Below are 18328 nucleotides of genomic sequence, written 5' to 3'. Positions count from 1 at the left end.
TAGTTCTGCAACAGAAACACTGCTTTCAAAAAAATCAATAAAGTATTCAAACTCTGCTCCCATTCACTGTTTCCTTACATCCTTTCTGCTACCTTCCAACCACTTATTCTATACAATAAAATTAATAACGCATGGATTTTTAAGTCATTGTATGAAAAAAAGGCATCACCACAGATTATATTTCTCTAGAAAGAGTAAAGCAGTATAAACAAGTTATTTCAAAACTAGAAGTGTACAAATATAAATTTTCATTTCTCAGGTAAAATACTTGTTTCATACCTCTTAGAGATATCAATCACTTTAATAAATGTCATGAAAGCCACCTGTGAAGACTTACATCTGAATCAATTCTAAAATCATTTGCCAAAAATGCACTCACTTACTCAACATTCATGGGAAACGTGCCAATCATTTCACTTGATTGATTCTCAAATTTTATCATTCAAGATAAAAAAAAAAGAAACAATGAGTACTATTTGAATTCAACAATCCTTATAGCAATTTCTATATTTGGAAGTTCATTAGCAATTCATTAGAGGGTTACTAATTCTAAAGCAACTCCAAACACAAGTTTAGCACAAAGTCAAAAGAGCTCATTCTAGCTGTTATTCTAAGGCCATCATTTACATGTATTCTTTAAGCTTTAAAGTTGAAGCATTAACTAATCATTAGTTAATGAATTTGCTTTTTCTTTTCTGCAACATTTATCAAATCCACACATTGTTAACTTAACAGACTAATGTCAACGTCAAGAGAAGGTTTAGCCCCTTCCTTCTGATTTGGTTTTAAGTGAAGTGAGGGCCACGCCTGTATACTGCCGATTACAGGCCTCAGTAGTACAAGTTAGTATTTGATCTCTCTTAAAAGCCTCTCTCTCTCTCTCTCTCTCTCTCTCTCTCTCTCTCTCTCTCTCTCTTTAAAAATAAAAGACAATAAAAAAGTCAGCATAGCAGACAGGAGGAGTTTACAGCAGCAGTTATATTTTTTAATTATTTATTTAAACTGCTGATATTAGGTTAGTTTGGAAAACGCAAGCAAAGTAGTCAAAATTGTGTTCCTGTACTCTGTACATTCCGCACAATATACAAAATTAATATTTACTTTATTTGTTGAACAGTATAATAAAAAGTGCTTGTACGCAACAAACCTAGTGCAAAGGAATTTCCAGCCACCACAGATAAACCATTCTAAGCCTCTCTTCCTCTGAGAAATTCTGGCTCTTGGTAGAGTATGGTAATCACTCTCATCATTTTCAAAGCCTTCTTCTGACATCATTAGTGGCATTTCATCCAAATGAGAGGACTCATCTTCCACTTGGTACCTGGAAAAATGACAAATCTGAATAAATAACCAAAATACAATTATTTTACTATTGTGAATCTCTTGAAGTAAGATTTTTACCACATAGAATTTTATCAGAGACATTTTCATCTAACCACCTTATGTATTCATGCTATCACACCAACAAGAAATTTGGATACGAGTTAACAAACAGGAAACACAGGACAGTGGTCTGCAGTTACCTTCATATAAATCATTCTAGAGAAAATTTTAGTTTTGTTTAAAAGCAATTTGTACATAGGGAGCTGCAATTTCATCCTTCTCAAAGGATACTTTGTAAAATTGTTAATCATTTTTTTATTTGACAGAGTTTATAGATGTAAATTACTGAGTTTTCATGAAAGTATAAACCGTACATTTTGACTGAACTCCTTCAACTTGCTTTCTTATGTCTATTTCTGTCTCCATTGACCTCTTTGAGCCACAATTGCTAAACATTTCATYAAAATCTTCATTCTTATTACTAAAGGTAGTTACTTTTATAACTCTATCCAGAAATATTTAGTGAGTCAAAACAGATTTGCCTGTGGAATCTGAAATGGCCTTTTCTTCTCCAGAAACTATTCTCCACTTCAAATTTTACAACCATGAAACATTTGCACCCAGAAAAACCTGAATATTTGATAGGGGAGTTCCAAGCATATGCAACTTGAATTCTTTCTTCAGTTTCAATCACCTTTTCAATGGCATAAAATAAGGAAGGAACTGGAAAAAACTTTAAAGAAGACTTGAATGTCACAGTAAAGCAAAGATCACTTACATGTATAGAATAATCCTAARCAACATCAACAAAAATGCACAATATAAAAGATCAAATATTATATATTCAAACTACTTAAATGAAATGGTCAGAAAAGCTGGATGCATGAATGCTTATAAAACATGAGAAAATATCAGCATCTCTTAGCACATGAGGAATAGGTTTATACACACACATGCACACTGACACTTGGAAATGGTGGTTAAACAGTCTTTAAACAGGACTGGTTTATGAAAGAGTATCTCACCAGTATCACCAGAATTAATGAAAAAATATTCTGCATATGAATTTTTTAAAAACTCTCAAATACTTCTACAGTTTGGAAAAGTAGTAGCCTATCATCAATCTCTACTTTGAATAATCTATAATTTATCTAACTTGAATTTATTCTTGCACTAGAAATAGTGCAGAATGATTCTTAGAACTCAAAAAAAAAAATCAGTGAAAGAAGGTTTAGTGACAAAAAAATGTTTGGCATGAGTGTTTGGCAGAGGTAAAACTCCGCAGTTAGTAAGTTTGATTTTTATGAATTTTATTATTTCATCATCTCTTACACTGTGCATGCTAGGACTGTACCATTTTCCCCACAGCAACCTAAAAAAAACATCTTTTAATAAAATAGTAAATAACTAAAAGAAATGCTTAAACTGATATATTTGTTCACACCCAAAAATGCACCACATTAGTGCTAAACACCTCAGAGGTACACACCTAGGCTACAGCCATACCAATAAATTTAATGTGCCTGGAATGCTCCCAAGCATTACAATTAAATAGCAGAGCACAGCCTGCATCCACGCTCTTAAAACAGCCTCAGCTGCTAAAACCAGAGTGACTCTGCAAACTAACAGGAGAGGTCCCTAGACCACTCCAACTGCCTGGGAATGTCCAGCAAATACTGGAAAAGCCCAACTTCATGCCAGGATACACCACGTATCCTGCCAGGTATTGTATTCCAGTGTCCAGGAACATCTGGGATGTGCTTAAATTTACGCAGTCATATAGAATAAAAGTATTTCTCTCACAGCCCAAAAATTCAGTCCATTCTCTCAACTTCTTAGGTGAGCTTATATGTTCCCGGCAAGTCTTTGGACAGATAAGAACATCCTAATATACTAATTAAGCAAGGTAAAAGCTTACACTGTTGATGGAGAAGAAAAATTGATCAATCCTAAACACATGATTCACCAGGATAAGTTTTTCAGAGCTTATAAAAAATGCACAGTATACTAATAGCCTCAGATCTAAAATACAAATGTAAAGTTTAATTTTCTGATGTATCTCAAAGATATCAAAAGTGTTATGCATTAACAGAATATGAAGTTTTAGGAAAACACAATGACAAAGAGCTTAAAAAGACTGCAGAACAGTAACGCAAGTCTCAAGGGTATAATTCTTATTGTCGGAATGGTAGCAATAGCATGGGGCAATCCACGAAGGACRTTTAGCAGTAGGCAAAGCAGGACTGAAATTATGAGAGCCCTTAAAATCTTGAGGTGAACTTGATATTTTGAAAAGAAAGTAGCATTACAAACAGCAGTGCTAAACATGAAAAGGCACCATCACTGGATTTTACATTTTCTCAGTTTACTGTATATTTAACAGACAAATTCTGGAAGTCTTTCCTTTTGCTCGAGATTTTCTGTGTTGTACCCTGTTCTTTACAGGAATATATTAAAAACATTTATTAATCTTTTGGATGTCAGGATTAAAATTAATATACCATAGCATAAATTTTCTGCTGAAAAATTACACAACATATTTTATATACTAGCTCTGTAAAAAAAATCATGTTAACACTGTTAGTAATAAAGATCKAATACGGAAGAAAACTATTGGTTATCCAGGCACTTTCCCTTTTCGTTGACAGATTACATATGCCTTCAGTGCTTTCTGCACCTCCTTTGAATCACTTGGTATTTGACATTATKATGGAATTTTATTTTCTAAAGTGGTCCGGGCAGGATGGTAATACTTAAATAGGGGAAGGTAAAAGAAGAGAACAGCATGCAAGCCAAGCAAGCACTAGAACCTTAATCACATTAGACTTTGTAAAGAAAAAAAGTCACATTTCAAATAATGCAAAAACACAATAACACAGCAGAAAACACAGCAAAAATATTTCAAATTAAAAAAAACTGCACAGATTTGTTCCAAGTTATGAAAGTTATGTTATGGAAGTTCAAGTTATAAACAATAGTTATGTGAAAACATGGAAAATGTTTCGGAATTAACTGCTGTTACCACTACCCACCTCAAGAAGGAAAGAAAGTTAAGAACAAAGATAAAAAATCTGAACTACAGCAATGTTAGCTGTAAAAACCTGCATCTGATACTTAGTTTAACATGGCAATCTGGCAGTACCTTTTCCATTTTTGCTACTATAAATAATTCCTTAAGAAGGCTACACAACATAACTTCTCAAAAAAAGGCAATTATTATTACAGCTCAATACATACATTGTATAAAACAATATGGATTACCCTCAAATTAGACCAAGTTTAACACTCAAACATCACACAATGATAAAACTACCGCTAATAAAATAGCTAAGACATTACTTTATGCTAAGAGGTTCAATAAGACAGGCCTGTGTTTAAACAGATTCACTTTCAACACTTTCATATCTGTCCTGGTTAAATCTGCAGACTATATTATTACATTTACTTGCTTTAATAYAGGGCTTTTTGTTACATTGTATACTACTATTAGATATTCAAATAACACTGTATTTGTAACATGCGCTAATGAAACCACAATCTGCCAGCTGTTATCATAATACACAGCAACATACTGCAAATTGATAGACCCCTTTTACTTTTGTATCAAGTTGAACTTGACAAAAAGTCAGTTTTCAATCAGAAGAAAATGCATCTGATTCATAAAATAATTTGCTTTATATATAAAGGTAACAAAGCAAACATAGTTAAAGCCCCTCCTGAAGGAGCACATTAATGGAAGAGAATTATGGGAAAGTTGCAAAACTGGGCAGTAAACACATTTATAGACACTCTTAATAGTTAAAGACTGCTCTTGTGAATCTGGTAATATTTGCAAGTACATTGATGTCCTAATCATAGTTGCTTTAAGTGTTTTGTGCCATTATGTTATAAACAAATATTTTTTCCACAATCAGTATCTAGCTTTGCACTTTTAAATAYGCGGCTTCACCAAATGGTGAACATAATGAGCATAAGCATCATCATGTTTGTAATCTTGGCTTCAAAATACAGCCTCTGAACTGGCAAGCAATTTATTCTGTTTCAAAAGCAATTTTCCTATTGTGTTGGAAAATTGTACTTCAGTATTTAAAAACAGTATGATAATGAATAATGGATTTTTCATAACTACGATAAGTACAAAAATCTGTGCCTTTGTTACCTAGTATTTTTCCACACTTAATTGCYTGAAGTGCTGATTTTCCTTGAGTGACAAATCAATTAAGTATAATCCTAGAAACTTTTATTAAAATAAGGAAGAACTGAAAGCAGTATGAATAAAGAAGCCAGAGTGAAGACATCAAAACTCACAGCATGGGTGCTATTAAAACAGGTATGAAGATAACTATCTTGACAAAAGTATGGTTTCCAGAGAAAAAAAGAACATTAAACAACTTTCAACAAAACCGGGCTACTGTTAGGAATATCATTTATACAGATTTCAGTGAAAGGAAACCACAAACAATAAATACTTTTAAACGAATTTTTGATATAAACATCTGCTGTGAAAATTATACCTCAAGTCACCTGTTCCCATATCATTCCATTTTCAGGACTGCTTGCCAGAGTAAATGTGCCAAGAGCTCCACATGCCCCATGACTGAGAATGGAACCTATTTTAACTCATTCAAATCTAATCTGGCTCTCCATGAAGCTCCCTAACTTCTGCATTTTCTACAAGCTTGCCATTGAGCTTGACGAGGAACATGCAAGGATGCAGGAAGAAGGTGCAAGGTGAGTGGGGAGGCAGTCACTATTACATATTTTCCTGGATCACTACACATTTTTCTGACAAATGCAGAGGCAGTGTTTACATTGGATTTTTCTATCTGTGTCCAAGTAGGACAGAAGGACTGTGTTAGATACAGCATAATACTAAAGGCAGTTCTTAATTCACAAGCAAACAATAAAATAGATTTCCTTGTCTCCTATCACTTCCATTGTATATAGTAATTCAGAAGGAGAAAAAACAAAGCTCAAGTCTCAAAACAGTATTTCTCAAACCTAGTGAGGGAGGCAAAGAGGAACACACAGCCATGAATTTAAGCAGGAACTGCAGGTGGGAGCTGGCCAGAGGATGAAAGGCAGCACAGAATAGAGAYAGCTGTGGAGAGCTTCCAGCTGAGCACTGAGAAGAAAAGCTGTGACAGTCCACAGTTACCACAACTGAGCTACCACCACTAGCTACTGTGACCACAGCTCTTCTGCTGCGCATGGCTGATTCGGCCCTGTGGCTGTGGGCAGCCACAGGGCTCCCTCTGCTCCCGGTCAGGCGGCAGAAGACACAGAGTAAGCAGCAGAGTCTCTCAGCTACAGCCGGCTCTACCTCCAGCAGTTCCGTGCTCCAAGATTTACTCCACACGAACACCTCCCCAAGCTACAGGCACAGGGAACATGCAACTGCCAAACTCGGCGGGAGGGGGGTCAGTAAGAGGAATAAGGAAGAAAGGGAGAGGTATATTTACACAAAGAGTAAGAAAGGGCAGCACAGCAGGTCCCGTCCTGTCCCGTCCCCCCCCCCCCCCCCCCCCCGCCAAAACAGCAGAAAGAAACCCTCCTGTTAGGAAACATATCTTCATCCATAACCATGCTTACATGTTCACAGCTTAGCTTGTTTTCACATAACTGATCCACAAATGCTTCTCTTATCCACAAACACTTCTCTTATCCAAACACCCAGTGTCTCCACAGTATAGATTTCTTTGCTAGAAGGTACATGAGAAATTAAATTATAAATATTTAATTCCTTCAAAGAATGTGCTGCATTTCTAAAGATCAGAAACTACTTCTTCCCTACAATTTCAAACATCTCCCCTCTCTGCCTTACACTGGAGTAAATATGGCCCAAGTATAGGACATTAATGTTGTTCCTAGTCTACTTACAACATAAGTGGGGAAGGGAAACAACTTCTCCAGCTAGGTGCGTGAAATTTAAATAGTTCCTCTTTTAATCTCTTCTTCCAATACACAGAAAAGCTATTACATGTATTTTTGCAACTGATTACAACTTTTACTGTTTCTCTTCTAAAATGTTTTAAATGAAAATGGCATTCCTAAAGAAGGAAATTTGACGTTCAAGTCCTTTCAAAGAGATTTGAAATTTCAGAAAACAGTTGTTACTAGATGAAAGTTTTAGGTGAACACTAGCCAGCAAAGAAGAGTTTTGCTTTAGTCAAGCAACAATTCTCATTTTAGTTACCAGAAGACAATTGTATTCAAAAAAAAGAGTTCTTAGTTAAAGAAAAACTGACCACCTTTCCTTACCATTTTTTTTAAAATCTCCTCCAATCTTGCAACCTTAGCATTACTATAAAACACTTTTTAAACAAATCTTAAACAAATCTCTGTATTTAACTGAGGGATAGCCCTTCTAGAAAYGGAGAACAGCTGCCCTCACAAACAACTGCTAAGAAGGATCTCTAAATTTTTGTCTAATCCATCCAATGGCTGTTAAAAATTAAGTATATTGACTTTGCAGCCATAAGTCAAGCTGCAAAGTGCACTTTTCATCATTATTACTTAGGAAGCTGCTGACTCCAAGTCCTGGCCTAATACAATACAGATATACATGCATATATATGTACATACACAAAATTCAATACTGTCATATGTTCACACATATTATCAGAGAGAAAACCTGTCAAATCTGCATGTGGAAGAAGAAACAAGCCATGATACTCCAATAGTTCTAACAATGGAATATACACTTGGATAACTTTTAAGGAAGCTGAGCATTTGTAGAGCCGAATATATCTATTAGGTTTTAACAGATAACTTTGCTTTTGTGTCCCCTCTTAATAGGACCTTTAAACATCAAATACAACACTTTCACTGAGGTGCATATTTGTCTGTTGGACAGGGAAAACTAAGGAAAAGGTAGTTCTACTGTATGGGAACAAATATATTGACTGTATCACAGATTAATTTAAATATTTACTTCAATAAGACCCCCCAAAAATCAAGTTAATCTAAACCTTTTACAAGTGATAGATATAGTCTGGAAAAGCATAAGGCAGTATCTTTGATCAACTACAACAATAAAAATRATACATAAACTGGCAGTTTCTGCCACACAGAACTGAATAAAAATTCTCATATCTGTTGAGACCAAGGTATAACTGCATACCATATAATTATTACCGAGCAACTCCCTTGCATCAGTAACCTATCAAAACCTGCTTAAATCACAGACAGTAAAACTACAGGTCCCACCAGCCATTTATATAAAGCAAATGCTCTGAATGCCATTTGTCTTCTCTCTTCCCTAGCTTATTTCCTTACCAGAACTACATATAGATGAAGCAAATTCAGAAGATCTGCATAACGCAGTCTTCATGATAAAAAGCCACCCCTTCCTCACCTCCCTTCACTGACCCCTTAAAACACTCGATACACATTAACATAATATTTTTTTCAATTCATGACAAGGTAAAAGAATATCTGACAGTCTCTATAACTAATAAATACCAGAAATACACATACAGAACTTGAAGAAACAAAATCCACATTCATCAGAACTACTTTTAACTAATACAATAAAGCATTGATCGCAACTAACATTTATCATGGCCAGCCAGGTACTGTTATGGACACTGTGGTCCAATGAATTCCCTTTCTCTCCCTGTTCTACTTTTGAAGCAATTCAACTGCCTGCCCAAGCAACACAAATCACTGTGTTCAGAAACTACAYATATAAACCAAGAAGGCATGTAAATATTGGATAAAGATACAGCTTAAACATGAACCACCACAGAAGTATAATTACAAAGTTTATTCTACTGCACATGTGGTCACATGCACATATGATGATGCARCAGCAATCTGACTACACTGGTGTAAGTTCTCAATTGTCTTTTTCTAATGTTAAAAATGCTTGAGATAATAATGAAGAATAATCAAATTAATGTATATATCTACAGACATAATGCTTATTTTTATGTGTAAAGAATGTATTAATATTCTTTGTACAAAAATATCATGACAGGACAAGTTTTTTTCCAAATATTCAGTCCTAAGCAATGTCAAGTCAAAGAAAGGAAATTTTTTAGAAAAAAAAATAAATCAATCACTAAATCACTTTGTCCCCACAAGGTRTGTCTAGAGACAAAGAATTACAAACTACTTTCCAGGTATAACATCAAATAGAAGCATCATTATATATAAAAATACTTTACAGCTTATATGGCAAACGGTTCTACGTGCATGTAATTTGATTGCCTACATCATTAAATCAAAGATTGTTTTGAAAAGCAAAACGCCACAGAAACTAAAACAACAAGGACAAAACACACCATATAAAAGTTCAAGAAAGTTAAGATATAGCAAGGCCATTCTTCAGTTAGCTAGCTAGCTAGCTACTTTGAATCTGAGAGCGCATTTGTCTTCCTAGACAAAAAAAACAAAAAAAAAAACAAAAACAAAACAAAAACACACACACACACGCACACACACACACACTTAGAAACAAAACAAAACCTATCCTAAATCCTACAGATGCCAGTCTGAAAAAGGTAGTATTAACTATGAATAAAGTCTTCAGCAAGCAAAGTAACACCCAATCCAGCCATRCAAATACCTGAACACATACAAGCATTGGACATAAGATACACAGCCAGAAGAAAGCTAAAAGCATTCAGTGTTAAATTAATTTTTCCAAGCAGCGTGGTGCTTCATCATTTAAGAGAGTCCTGAAAATGCAGACCCCCATCAGCATAACACAGATAACACCTCCAAACTACAAAGGTGCCAATCAGACAAGTCTTTGGAAAGAAACAGAAACAAGAGACAGCTCAGGCAAAAATATAGCCTAAAAATGASTGAGCTATGTAGTTCCAATCAGTGATGGTCAATCTTTCTCCAAAACCATAATTCAAGGAATGCTATTGACAAAGGACAGTTTGCCCTGCGATAGAAACAATTGTCAATCATCTTCATTTCAAGAAATGAAATAAAAACAAAAAAAAAAGGAAAGAGAAAAGCAGCTCTCTTTGGCTTTTCAAAGGAGGTAAACATTTGCAATTTCAGCTAAAGTCCATAAGAATTAGTAGGTCAATAGTTCTCTCATAGAAAGTACATACGGGACTGATCTGTTCTGTAAGAATGGCACAACAGGACAGACTGCCTTCCCAACTACAATTCTGCATAGATTTCTTTGCATTATGTTTAATCCTTTCCCCCTCATCCTGAAAAAAAGACATTTCAGTGAACATTTATTTGAATATAGCAGCATAACACAGCAATGTATCTTAATGTGTTCTTATTTCCAATACTTTTCAACACCAACTAGTAGCCATAATGCAAAATATTTATCAGGAATATTACCTCTGGCTGTTTACAGTTTACTTCACTTCTGGCAAGCACTTGCTGAACCTTCAACATTCGTAATTTTGGTATCGTAATAACTACAAATATATCCAGAAGTTGAAGCACAATAGTTCAATTCATACCTCWAACAAAGAAAAACTCTATTCTACAGAGAAATGGATCAGACTAACATATGCTCAGAAATCCAAGTTGCCAGCTCTGTACTATGTGTGTGTGACTGGTTGGGGGAAMACAAGACAGTAGCTCTGATTTAAAGAAAGCATCATAGGAACTGGGATGATGTTACAAGCTTTTCCAGACAAAATAAACAAGTCAACTTATTCCTTAAGTGTGAAGACAATTAACAAGCAATACCTAAATTGCTGTACATTCATAGAGTTGATGATCAATTTAATGTGTTTAGTTAGTTTAGTGTGACCACACTGAGTAGTAGCTTAACAACACTATCTATACAAAATTTAACATACACATTTATAGTTTATATTCCTGGACTAAGCAGTTTATTGTTTCTGGTGAAACAGCGGTGGTTTAAAACAGTTAATAGCAGCATTCTGAAAGTCGCTATAATTCAGCTTAGAATCCGCCACAGTTTGTCCTAGCGTCCCTTAAAAACAGAAATGCCTTTAGGAGTGATTTTTTCTCAGTCACACTTATTTCCAACAAAATTAAGGACATCCAATCCATTTGACAGTATTGGAGCTCTTCCGCAGACTCTTACAGAATGCAAACTATAACAACAAATAGTAGAAAAAGGTATTGTCAACATAAACTAGACGATTCTAAATACTACTTTTTGTTGCAACTTTAATACATAGTTGAAAGACATCAAGAGATCTTAATGTGTAACAGTAGTTTTAATACAAACATTCAAAAGTAAATTTAGTTCTATCCTTAGAATGCCTCCTCATAGAAGCTACATTAAAATTCAAATGAATGTCAATATTAGTTATAAAGAGGGAAAACTCCTTCAGTTCCTTTACTGTCATTTTCAAATTCACTTTCATGATGAAGCTGGCAGCGCTCTTCAACTAACAAGTGTAGAGGGGAGAACAGCCAGATTGAAATGAAACCTGCAAAACCTTTATCTGCCCAAAGATTTTAAAAACTCTCTTTCTAAACATTCAGAAGTACCCAAAAAAAGGGAATTCAAAAGAATTAACAATGTTTTAGAAAAACTGCAAGAAATACAAAGTATACAGCTGATGTGATGGGTGAACTCTGACACATCAGCCTCCAGTGGTTTATAAATTCTGGCTGCTTTGCAAGGCTTTCCAGAACTACTAAGTTACAGAAAAATACTTCAGAATAAGTTATGAGCTTTCTGTAGAAAACATTTTATAACAGATCTTAGAGCCTATTAACCTTGATTGTTAGATGGTCTCAACAATAACATTTCATATTATTTGAGAAAGTCTTTATTCTTAATTATTTACACTTAAAATACAGAAAGACTAGCAAATAATTTGTCACTGGAGCACAAAATAACACCATTTCATTCTGAAATGAAAATCACAGCGTAGTTCAGAACTCAAACACACAATTCCAGTGGAAAGGGAAAAAGAAAAACATGAGAGTATGCATCAGCTACCAAAAGTATTTGAACAAAGCTCACTTAGACAATGACAAAAAACCCCGTAATTACTGTACATGCATCTAGCATTACCTATTCACATCTGTATGTTTCTATTCTCAGATGTCACTGTGAAACCTAGCAAGAACATTTTGARAAATCCTAGCCAGAATGACTACTGCAAGATTTCTAGGACCAACTTTTATTAATAGTTAAGCAAAAAATATTAGTATGTCAATCCCTATATTAGATCATCTGTGTAATAATTTGTTTGACTTTTGGATGCAGGGGAACTATGTGACTTCTCAGTGAACTTTAGGTTCTGCGGGAGATTTGTGTTTCTTTTTGCCTGGAATAGATTTTTTTTTTTTTTGATTATACATACTTCGTATTAAATATGGTACAGCCCACCCATCACTAAGTAAGCACATCCTGCATTTATCTGGACAAAACAAATATTACCCTACTATTTTGTTCTTTTTTCATTCTCATTTGTCTTTTGTGCCATTAACACATCAGAATAAGGATTCAAAGATAACAGTATAGTTAGTGCCTCAAAACAGTTGCCGTATCAACGAGTAAATCAGAGAGAGTAGGTTGGTCCACAATCTGCCCTACTGCAAAGGGCTAATATATTGAGTGTATGTATTACCAATAAAGTCAGAGTGACCCATCCAGGTGTGCATAATAACATAACAGGATTTCTTCTAACAAGTGAGCATTTTTTACAACAATACAGGCATGCTTTTGTGAATAAATGGAGCGCAACTGATTTCGGGTAGTACTGATCACAATTACCTCTTTTTCAGTACCTGCTCAGGAGTCCCAACACCTCATACCTTAGTGCTTTTAGTCCAAATACAGTCATAGGCAGACAGGAGAAGGGCAGGACACCTGAACAGTCTGGATAACTTGCTTATGGATAAATGAGCACCCTCATTAATGACTGATTAACCCAGTCAGCTCCTTGCCATCTTCAAAGTTCCACCAAATTTCTAATTTTTCTTCCTTCTACCCTACATGACAACACCACCTGCAGCATGGCTAACCTCCTYCTTGTGTCTAGGGTTGACAATGAATACAAGTCTAATGCATGAAAATAAAGGTGTTAGCCTCACTGCATATTTTAGGTGATCCTTGAGGTTTTCTGGTCCTCTTTTCCACCACCTCTTATGGCGCGAATAAAAAGCAGTGACCATTTTCCTACAAGGAATGAAGGAGGTATTATTTATGGAAAAAACAAAAGATCCATCAATCCATCATTGCTKTTCTTCCAAGCTTCCTACAAACCTTAAAGTTGAATACACACTGAGCAAAATAAAGTTTTCTAATTTTTAATTTGAATATAAACCTTTAAGGCAGATTTCCCTAATTTCTGACTTTATCACATAAACAGTTCTCTGTCCACCCAGGATAAAAGAAGAAGGTAGAAGATAAAAAATCTAAAGTTCTACAGCAAAAGGAATAAATTGCCCTTACTCATCAGAAAGAAAAAGCGAACAGCATGTATGCTTTCATTTGTTATATATTTTAAATTTATTTTAAAATCAGGCATTAACAAAGTTAATCTATAAAATACATTAAGACTGTCATTCATACGTATGAAGTACATCTCTGGACATTTCACAGCTCTTACAGAAGTGTAAAATATCAGGTGTATATAGTCACAGATCTTTTTTTTTTCTCCTTTTTAAAGTTGTGTAGGAAAAATATATTACAGATTTTATATATATGCTAATGATGGGCSAAAGTAATCTCAAGTATAAAAAGTACAGTAAGAACAAATGCTAAATGAAAAGGTCCTTGTCCTCACTGCAAAGTTAACCAGAGCAACACTGGAGAAGAACTCCACAGAATGCTTAGCTCAAGAAGACAGAGTCACTCTACAAATGTGTTCTGAGGCCACAAAAGCTGAGTGGCTGACAAGCTGCATTAGCTGGAGTTAAGCAGTAGCAGGGCCATCAGTCCAAGTTTAAAAAAAACACTACCACATTGAAGTTCAGGATATTCTTGTAAGATACCAGAGGCAATATTCACATTGTAAATTCTTTGCTGAAGAAATAGATCAGAGCAAATGAAAGACTCTYGCAAGCCCAGAAACTACTGCACTGGATTAACCCTGAGATAACACCTTATTGTATTTTAATCAGCATTTGTCTCTTGACATCCCATGAAACTTATGGGTTGTATTTCAACTATCTGCTCAGCTGTACTGCATCCTTGACTTTAAACAAGTCACCTGTGGTAGCACCTACACAAGTGTTTCCATGCTTTTCTTACAGGTCCACATGGACACCTTCCAAGTAGTATACAACAGGTATACAACCGGTGCTCTCATGAATCCACGGCATGGCATTCGTGAAGAATGACCAACCTACTTCACCTTAGAAAAAAATATACAGAATTGAAGTGAGGAAACAAGTCTGTATACACTCTAATTCTCAGAGTYCAAATGAGTATTATTAATTAATTACATGATCAAAATATAGCACCATCAGTAATAAACATATCTGCTAAGTTGTTAAGGCTTTATAAATAGTTGAACGCAAGTAATGAACCACTTAAATCATCTGTGTGAAAGACTGGTAAGTTACATGTTATCAACTTCACTTGTAGAACAGTTTATGAAAGACCACAACTCAGATATAACCTAAAATCTGAGTCAGGAATTTAATCTACAACCTTTAGAGAGTGATCTTGGGGGATCATAAAACAGAGGGGAGGAAGTAAATCTGTAATGATTCAGTATTTCCTTGATAGATCTTACAGCTTGCCAAATCTGCTATAAAGCCAAATTTAAACAGTCTGTTTAAATAACTGTAACTACTGCTTGCAAACATACTTGCAATACATCTATGTACCTACCTAATCAATGAAATTGGCCCATGATCTCTATAGCATTTTTTTTCAGGTACCAAAACACTACTGGGTAATCTACAATAATCACTTGGCACCTTTGCAGCCTTTCCARGCTAAGCTTCTGTCTATAGAATCCTTTCCTTCTCTTTTTTTTCTTCCAAAGGCTAAAAAGCCTCTCTTCCTCTGACAGGCTTACGGATTCTATCAAGAGCTTCCTCAGCTCTCTCAGAAATGGGGACAATAACAACACTCCCCTACCTCAAAACAGAGAATATACCTTTTACAAATAGTCAGATCTTCAGGTATTAGTGACATGGGGAAAAAAGCTTCCACACRTTGATTTTAAATAGCCTCTCTAGCACAAGAATCAAGACAATATAACGTAAGTCCAATTGTTTTTGCATTGTTTTAGAAGTGCCTTTTTTGTTGATTATTCAATTTGGACAATTAAATAAATACTTTCTATTGATGATAAAACTGCTTTATTTCTGTACTTGAATTAGAACAATAGTATTAACTATTCTGGTTTTAGAAAGTCACGTTGCTTTGGAAACAACAATTGCTCTGTCCAGTCCTTGTGCCTACAATCACAGAAAATAAAAGAAGGAGAAAAAAAATCACGGAGTTAACTATAATCGGGTCATCCACTGTAAGAGTACTGTCCAATGGACAAATCAAAATTATTGAGGTATTTTCTCCTTGCTCCCAGTAATAGAACTCTTAAAAGTTATATAGGATAACAAGAAGTAAGCAAACATTTAGCCTTTACTTAAAAACTCAGTTTGATAGCAAGCCTTTTAACTGGCTTCCTTAAGTTGCTTTTTGGCAGCTTAATTCCCTCCCTTTCCAACAAAAATCTGGAGTTATTTTAATTCTTCCMTTAAGGAAAGCTCGGGGCTCGCACGCAGTCAGACGTAACTATCTCGCGGCACCTTTACTAACAACGCCCCACATAAGCCACCTCCCGCCGCCAGCCCAGCGCAGATAAACCCCCGGGGAGGAAACCGAGGTGCCAAGGCCGCACCTGCGGGGCGGCGGGGCGGCAGGCCAGGGGCACCCGGCGCCGCCTCCTCCTCCTGCGGGGTCCGCTGCGCCCCGGCGACGGGGCGGCGGCAGCGGGACGCGCTCGCCTCGCCCGCCGCCACCCGCTGCCCCATCCCGGCCTGTACCTTTCTCCCTCCGCGCCCCACAGCCCGCGGGCGGCCCCGAGCCCCACGGGCCAGGAGCCGGAGCCGCCCCGGGGGAGGGGGCTGCTGCYGCCGCCGCCGCCCCTACCTGTTGTGCCGCTGCGCCGTGGGGGCGCTGGTGTAATAGGCCGCTCTGCGCTGGGTGCTGCGCGGCACCGGGTGCAGCGGGATCTGGTCCGCCATCTTTGGGGGCGCCGCCCCCCCCCTTCCCTCCTGCCCCGCCCGGAAACGCCTCGCGTCGCGCCAGCGGCCACCGGGACTCCTGACGTCACCGCCGCCGCCAGCTGACTGGAGGAGGAAGGAAGCGCGCAGAGGGGGCGGGGCCCTGGCGTAAACAAGGAGGCGGGGCCGGGCGCGGGGGGCGGGCGAGCGCCCGGCCGCGGGGGAGGGGCGGAGGGGCAGGGCGCACGCGCGGCCGTTAGCGGCGGTTGGGAGGGGGGTTTGGGAAGGGGGTTGGGGGTGTGTGCGAGCGCGCGAGCTCGCCCGCGTCCTCGGTAGTGCTGGTCGAGTTTAATTTTCGACTTCTGAAAGGCCGCACGGATGTGCCATAAAGAGCGGGAGCCCGGGGTTGTGCGTGAGGGTTTTGCAGGCTCGGTAGCACGGGGAACACAACCAGCGCCGGCGGAGTGGGCTTCCTCACCAAGGGAAGGTCCAGGGGGTCGTGAGAGCTCAGGCGTTGAATGGGAGTTGCAGGAGACTAACCTAGAAGTGGGTGTCTTCTGGTACACTGCAAATGCCTGTCGTTTTTAAAGCTGATCTAGATGTGCTCCCCTTCAGTCCCTTGAATGGCGAAGACTAGCTGTTGTGTATGTTGGATGTCAGTGAACGCTTGTGTGATCACCAAGAACAAATGAAAGCACTGTGAATTGACAATGATTGTTTTCTGCCATTAAGCAGAGGCAGTTTTTGTAAGCTAGAAGTACTGCCACATGGAAATGAGCATTCTGTATGTCAGGGGTAATGAACCAGTCTGGGGGATCTAACAAGACCAACACACAAGTCACTACAGAAAATGAAAATGTGACACATAAACTAAACCAACACCTTTGGCATCAAATTACTGGTTATGTGAATTACCTGTCAGAGATGCCAGTAGAATGCCTCCTTCAATTTTCTAGAACCTAGGCTTTTTTCTGTTATTATTCGAAGATACCATGTGGCAAAAAGATGTTCATGAGACAGGAGAAACCTTTGGTCTACTAGATTATGATGTGAAGTCTGCAGTATGGTAATGGCAGCCCTGTCACCACAAACAAGTGGGTGAAAGTATTGTACTCCTCAAAGCCAAATGAAATTATTCTGACTACCTAGGCATCCCAGACTGATGCTGTGCTAAAGAGCTGCCTCGAATGTTTTGGTACAAAGAGATGTGATCAGAACACGAGGCACGTATCAAAATCTTTGGCAAAGAATTGCGAGCAACATACCTTGGAGACCTGAACAAAGGAGGAGGAGCCTTGGAGTGTTTAGAAAGGACAATAAAACCTGTGTAAGGCATGCTTCCTTGTGATATGGGGCTAGGCCATGCAGAGGTAGCCCACAACATTCCAGCAAGATGGTTCTCAGCAGCCTCTGGCATTATGCTTCCTCTCACATGATGAATTCAGGTTATTCAGCAGGCCATTTCAAGCACAGCCAGTTAATGTGATATAGGCTTGCTTGATGTGAAAGCTGCCGTTGAAAACCAGGTACTGACCRTCTTCATCACAAAAAAATTCCTGTTTGCCTGGGATTACTTAACAAAGACTGAGGAAGTAGCTGAGTGTAGTTCTACCTTTGAACTAAGGGGAAAGATCAGTGCTGAGGCACTGCATTGTATATTGAATGATGCTCCCATCTCCTGGAATGAAGGGCGTGAAGGGAGCTGACAGTAAGTGATAGCTTGTCAAGCCTAAATTTCTAAATAGTATTTTGGCTGTAAGGAGGTTATCCAGTCACTAAAATGACTAACAGATAAAGAACACTTGAAACTGAACAAGGATGGGGGGAACAATAGTATAGAGGATGCAGAGGTGCAAGACTCAGTAGGGAATAGAAGGGCTAAATCCCTCTGCTCGCCGTGTAGGAG

At 37.7% G+C, this 18328-nt stretch overlaps 1 protein-coding gene across 10 annotated transcripts in view; it reads right to left on the bottom strand.

Annotated features, from left to right (window-relative positions):
• The window catches only part of ATP9B (ATPase phospholipid transporting 9B), a 174998-nt gene extending 158526 nt beyond the window's left edge, over positions 1 to 16472 (bottom strand). For 7 of the 10 annotated variants that reach the window (XM_085309983.1, XM_085309984.1, XM_085309987.1 and 4 more), the window contains exons 1-2: positions 16349 to 16472; positions 1148 to 1321 (exon numbers count right to left, since the gene is read on the bottom strand). In XM_085309983.1, coding sequence (XP_085166109.1) covers positions 1148 to 1321; positions 16349 to 16443 — 269 coding nt within the window. In that variant the 5' untranslated portion in view covers positions 16444 to 16472. Of the gene's footprint in view, positions 1 to 1147; positions 1322 to 6915; positions 6954 to 16348 lie in introns of those variants that run through there. The other 3 variants (XM_085309986.1, XM_085309994.1, XM_085309992.1) reach the window with 3 other exon arrangements.
• Positions 16473 to 18328: the final 1856 nt, after the last annotated feature.

The sequence above is a fragment of the Rhea americana genome, unplaced genomic scaffold, assembly GCF_003343005.1.
Source record: "Rhea americana isolate MKP2758 unplaced genomic scaffold, rheAme1 scaffold_31, whole genome shotgun sequence".
In the NCBI taxonomy this organism is placed as follows: domain Eukaryota; kingdom Metazoa; phylum Chordata; class Aves; order Rheiformes; family Rheidae; genus Rhea; species Rhea americana.
This window is presented reverse-complemented; position numbering and strand designations above follow the sequence as displayed.